The sequence below is a fragment of the Nylanderia fulva genome, unplaced genomic scaffold, assembly GCF_048542155.1.
Source record: "Nylanderia fulva isolate GAGA-0341 unplaced genomic scaffold, ASM4854215v1 Scaffold620, whole genome shotgun sequence".
Lineage (NCBI taxonomy): Eukaryota > Metazoa > Arthropoda > Insecta > Hymenoptera > Formicidae > Nylanderia > Nylanderia fulva.
In genome coordinates this window covers 55243-60534 of record NW_028190722.1, presented here as the reverse complement: position 1 = coordinate 60534, position 5292 = coordinate 55243, and the positions used below count along the sequence as shown (strand labels likewise).

General features: G+C 34.6%; 1 protein-coding gene across 1 annotated transcript; it reads right to left on the bottom strand.

Moving 5' to 3' along the window:
• Positions 1-3762: 3762 nt before the first annotated feature.
• LOC114928967 (uncharacterized) lies at positions 3763-5292 on the bottom strand. The gene has a single exon (XM_029300338.2). It carries the CDS (start codon positions 5023-5025, stop codon positions 4270-4272), a length of 756 nt encoding a protein of 251 aa, XP_029156171.2. The 5' UTR covers positions 5026-5292; the 3' UTR covers positions 3763-4269.

Below are 5292 nucleotides of genomic sequence, written 5' to 3'. Positions count from 1 at the left end.
TTAGACAATGTCAAGTCCTTGCTAGGGTACACTTCGTACGTTTTTCCCTTTGATCGAAATTGGGACCTCGGTACCTCGGTCCGAAATGGCGGCTGTGTCTCACCAAAATGGCGGCTATGTCTTCAGGACCCCCGTAGTATTTGCTGGTTGAGTGCTGGATTGTTGACTGGAACCACTGCGACGAAATCACTGCCGTTCCGTGCCGGGTGCAGGGTTTATATACCGTAAAATGTGGCTCGCTCCTCCCATCGGGCGATGCGGCTTAGCCAATGGCAAGAGAGGTATGCCGGGGAAGTACCGGAGACAATCTGTTTCCTGATAGAGATTGCGACGGTTAAGTCCCGGAGAGATGGTTTCTTAGTAGCGATAGCGGCGTTCCTCTGATGACTCATCGCCGGCCGCTCCGACTTTCCTTTTCCTATTCTCGGTAGCGATAGCGGTATGCCTTTGTTGGCTATGCGCTCCGACTTATCTTAATCTTCTTCTTGGTAGCGATAGCGGTGCTTCTTTGGTGACTCACCGCTACGCGGCTTGCAACGGGCCTTGCAGGTTGCAACGTGTTTCAGCGTTGCATCATGCTTGTGGAATGTAACGGTTCTCAACCGTCTTTCTAGAACCTTCTAGAATCTTTTAGATGTTTCTTGAGAGTAAAGCCGAGTTCACATAATAAAGCGGGTTTCATACCTAATTATTACTTTACGAACGATATCTATATATATAATGCGTCTATAACTCTCTTATTCGGGAATAGTCAAAATAAGATATCGAATAGTTTCTCTGAAAAACAAAGTTTGTAAATTTTTTTATTAATTCAAACTCAAAAGACTATTTACAACCCTCACCTGAAAAACAAAGAAACAACATTCAATGTTTCTTATTCACTGATTCTATTATAATAACACTTTGTCAAATTAAATTTTATTCACCGTATTTTCTCTCCACGTGGGTTTCTCTTTTCTAACCTCTATTAATTTTTCTTTGCACATCTAGATGCCCGTATTACCGACCGTTTTACCGGGAGATTTTAAATTAATCCGAGGAAATGTAATGGAATTTCCTTACATCTCCCCCCCTAAGAGAGAAAATATGTTTACAATATTTTTTTTTTTTTTTTTTTTTATGACGTGTACATGTCTTCTTCTGTGTAAGCGGACTCTGAGACTGGAAACAGTTTAGTGATATGAAATAAATTTGACTCTGTTTTCTTATGACCTGTGTCTACTTTATATATTGAGTGTGATATTTTTTGTAAGATTTTGTATGGTCCTATTTTTAACTCGTCTAATTTCTTTCTGTTTAAGCGGTTCCCGTTCTCGACATATACTGATTCTCCTACATTAATTTGTAATCTCTTCGGTTTTTGTCAATTATCTTTTTATTATAAACGTGATATTTTATACTATTTTCTAAAGCAGTTTTCCTGTCTAGTTTTAGATCTTCGTTTGATCTTTCTGTTTTAATTCGATTGGTAACATTGAGGTATCCGTGCCTTCTAATAGATATTTTGAGGTGAATTTAGTGACTGTGTGTTCTATTTCATTGTATTTTCTTACACATTCGTGTGCTATAGTTGTCCATGCTGCTTCTTGTTCTTTTTTCTCGTTACTTTGCATCTAATTTTATTAACCAACGTTTGGTTCAATCTTTCATTCAGGCCATTGGAGAAAGGTGCGTTTACTGCCGTAAATATAATTGGGATATTTTTGTCGTCCAAAAATTTCTTAAAAACCTTGGAGTTTATTCCCGGATATTGATCCGTTAAGATCATACCGATGTCGTTGTTTTCCGTTACTTTTTTTATTAATTTTATAAAATCCGTGGAATTTTGGGTTTTGGATGTTAAAATATATCCAAATCTCGTGAAATGGTCTACCAAAAGATGTAAGTATTTTTTTGTGGATCGTGAGCCCCCGAAGCCGCCGATTGTGTCGATGGAAACTATTTCAAACGGTTCTTTTGCGGGACCTAATTGAGACATTAGGCCAAATTTCTTCTGTCCTCTTGATTTATTTTTTATGCAGATCTCACAGGCTCTACAAATTTCTTTTATATTCTTTGTTAAATTTTGTGCTGTGTAATAATTTCTGATTTTGTTTTGTGTTTGTTTTATACCTATATGGCAGAAATTCTGATGTGTTCTTCTTATTACTTCTTTACTGAATTTTTCTGATAGTATAATTTTTTCTTTTTCTTTGATCTTCTTATAGTATATTTTATTTTTCAGTTTTAGTCTATTTTTGTCAGTCTGTAAATCTTTGTTTTGTTTTTGATCTTTCAGAATTTCTTCTAGGTTTATTAAATTCACGATTTTTAAGTCTTCCTCTTGATTCTCATGTGCCTCCAGCACAGGGTTTCTACTTAAACAGTCTGCCTCCAAGTTATTCTTACCCGGGTGGTATATTATTTCCATATCATATTGTGCTAAGTAATACGTTAGATCGCCTAATTCTTCGTCTGGTCTTGCTTTGATGTTAAGTTTTTCTAGTGGTTTATGATCTGAAAAGACTTTGAATGATCTGCCCATGAGCCAGTGTTGCCAGTATTTTACTGCTTCTTTTATTCCTAGGCATTCTAGGTATATAGCCTTCTTTTTTTTTTGGGCTTCGTTTAGCTTCTTCGAGAAATACGCCACCGGTTTTTCTATTTCTTTTTCTATTTCTTCATCCAGTTGTGGTTGTTTTAGTATAGCTCCTACACCTTTCAAGCATGCATCCGTGTAAATATGTATTGGTAGATCTGGATCGAAGATAGTTAAAACCGGTTGAGTGCAAAGAATGTTTTTTATTTTTTTAAAGGCTTCTTGGCAATCTTCCGACCAGACGAATCTTTGTCCTTTTCTTAATAGTTTGTGCAGTGGGTCCAGTATTATGGAATTATGTGGCACGTATTCATTGTAAAAGTTAATTTTTCCTAAGAACTGGCGAATGTGTTTTTGTGATTGTGGCACAGGAAAATTTTGTATTGATATTAGATTATCTTTTATTGGAGAGACTGAGTTATTTTGTATCTTGTGACCTAAGTACTTGACTGAATTTGATGCGAAAGTGCATTTAGAAAATTTCAATCTAAAGCCCTCCTTCATTATTGCGTCTAGCAATTGTGTTAAATGGTCAATATGTTCATCGAATGATTTTGAGAAAATCAAGATATCGTCTATGTAGTTTACTGTAAAGTTTGAGAGATTGTGTTTTCTCATTATGTTGTTCAGGATTCTTTGAAAAATAGCTGGCGACGTCTTTAGGCCAAATGGCAAGCAGGTCCACTGAAAGTGTCCTTCTTGGGTTATAAATCCTGTTTTTCTTCTATCTTCCACCCGTAGTGGGATTGACCAGAATGCCGAGTTTATGTCGAGTTTGGAAAAATATTTGCAGTTTCTTGTTTTTGTCACTAGGTCCTCAATCAATGGGAATGGTTGTGATTGAGGGATAATTATTTTGTTCAGATCTCTAAAGTCGATGCATAATCTTGATCTTCTATCTTTGTCCTTTTTATATGCTAGCGTCACTGGGGCAGCAAAAGGACTGTATGATTCTTCTATCAAGTTTCTTTTTAACAGCTCCGCAATTTGTTGTTCTATTTCTTTCTTATCTTTGATTGTACATCTATATGGTCTCTTGCTGCAATACTTATCTATCATTAAATCTATTCTTGCTTCATAATCTTTTACTGTGCCAATGTCGTATTTGTCCTTGGCAAATAATGTTTTGTATTTTTCTATAAGATTTTCTATTTTTAATTTTTCGTAGTGATCTAGGTGGTTTATTGAGATTTGTAAATTATCTGTATCTACATGTTCATTAAAGTTTATTTGTTGTAGCTTGTCATCTTGAAATTTACAAGCTTCTTTATGGTTTCTATCCTCTTTCTTTGGATTTTTGTTTGTGGTATTAAGAGCATTTGTATTTCTTTTGTCTGTTATGTCAGGAATTTTTTGTTCTATTTTTAAATTCTCATTCTGTATTAATCCAAATTTTTTTATACAATCCAGTCCGATTAGAAATTCATAATTGAAATTTTTGTTATTTATTACAAAAACGTCTATTTCTTTTTCTATATTAAGAATTTTTGCTTTTATTGTTATCATGCCTTCGGTTTGGTTCACACCATTAATCGTTCTTAAGTTTACTTTTCTTATATTGTTATTTTTATCTTTTCTTAGATTCAGTATTCTAGAGTTTATTAATGAAACATTCGAGCCTGAATCATATATCCCAGTTGCTTCCAATGTCTCATTTAGTAATATCTTGAGTTCGATCAATGGTGGAATTATTAGTTTTTTTGCTCATTGCAATTTAGTTCCATTTCTAGGACGGCGTTATTGACATTTTTTATTTTGTTTTCTTTATCTTTGAACCAACATGCTGATTCCGGGTGATAACGTGTGCCTTTGTTATTGTCTTTACAAATTTTACATGGTGTTTTTTCTTTTATGTTATCAGTCTTGTTCTTCTTGATTTCAAATCTGTTTTTATTAACCAGGTGTTCCAGTTTGCCTAGTTCGTTGTAGAGGTCTTCAGTTTCGTTCAGAGTTTCTCTGTCAATCCTATCAGATATAAAGTTTGGTGGACCGGCTGCGATGAGATCTATCAAAGTTCCTGTGTCTATTGATTTTCTTACTTCTAATAATAATTTTTCTTTTTTTATGGCATAATCCAACAGAGGACCTGATTGGAATTTGAATGAGAGTGCATATCTTATTGGGATCCACCCTTTGTTTGCAAATGTTTCACAAAAGTTTTTTTTCCATTCTTTCCATTCTGATTGTACTGTAAATTTTATCAGCATGCAGCTGTACCAATCTACACACGCTTTTTCTAGAGAAAATTTTAAAGTTTCGATCTTCTTTCTATCTTCATTTATCTCAAAACGTTCGCACTCTCTTTCAAATTCATTTATCCATTGGTGGGCATTGGAGGTTTTTCCAGTGAATTTTTCAAGCATAAAATCCTGTGCTATTTTTCCTAGATTTTTTATTTCGGATTTTTGTTGTTTCTCTTCCATTAATTTCTCCAATATTTTTCTCATTATTTCCTCTGAAGAACTAGGTTCAGATGCCGTAGTAGTTTTTTTCTCTGTGATTTCTTCTAAATAATAATCGCCAAATTGTAAGTTTTCTTCTTCATCCAAATACACTTTAGTTAAGGTTTCTGATAAACCAATCCATACTTTTCTTGATTGGTGTCTTTTTTTTAATGAATTCTTCACTTTAGCAAATATTTGTGTTTTTGTCAGCTCTGTGTGTAAATGTGCTGGCTGATATTCCTCTGGGAAGCCGAAAGAACGATCATCGGG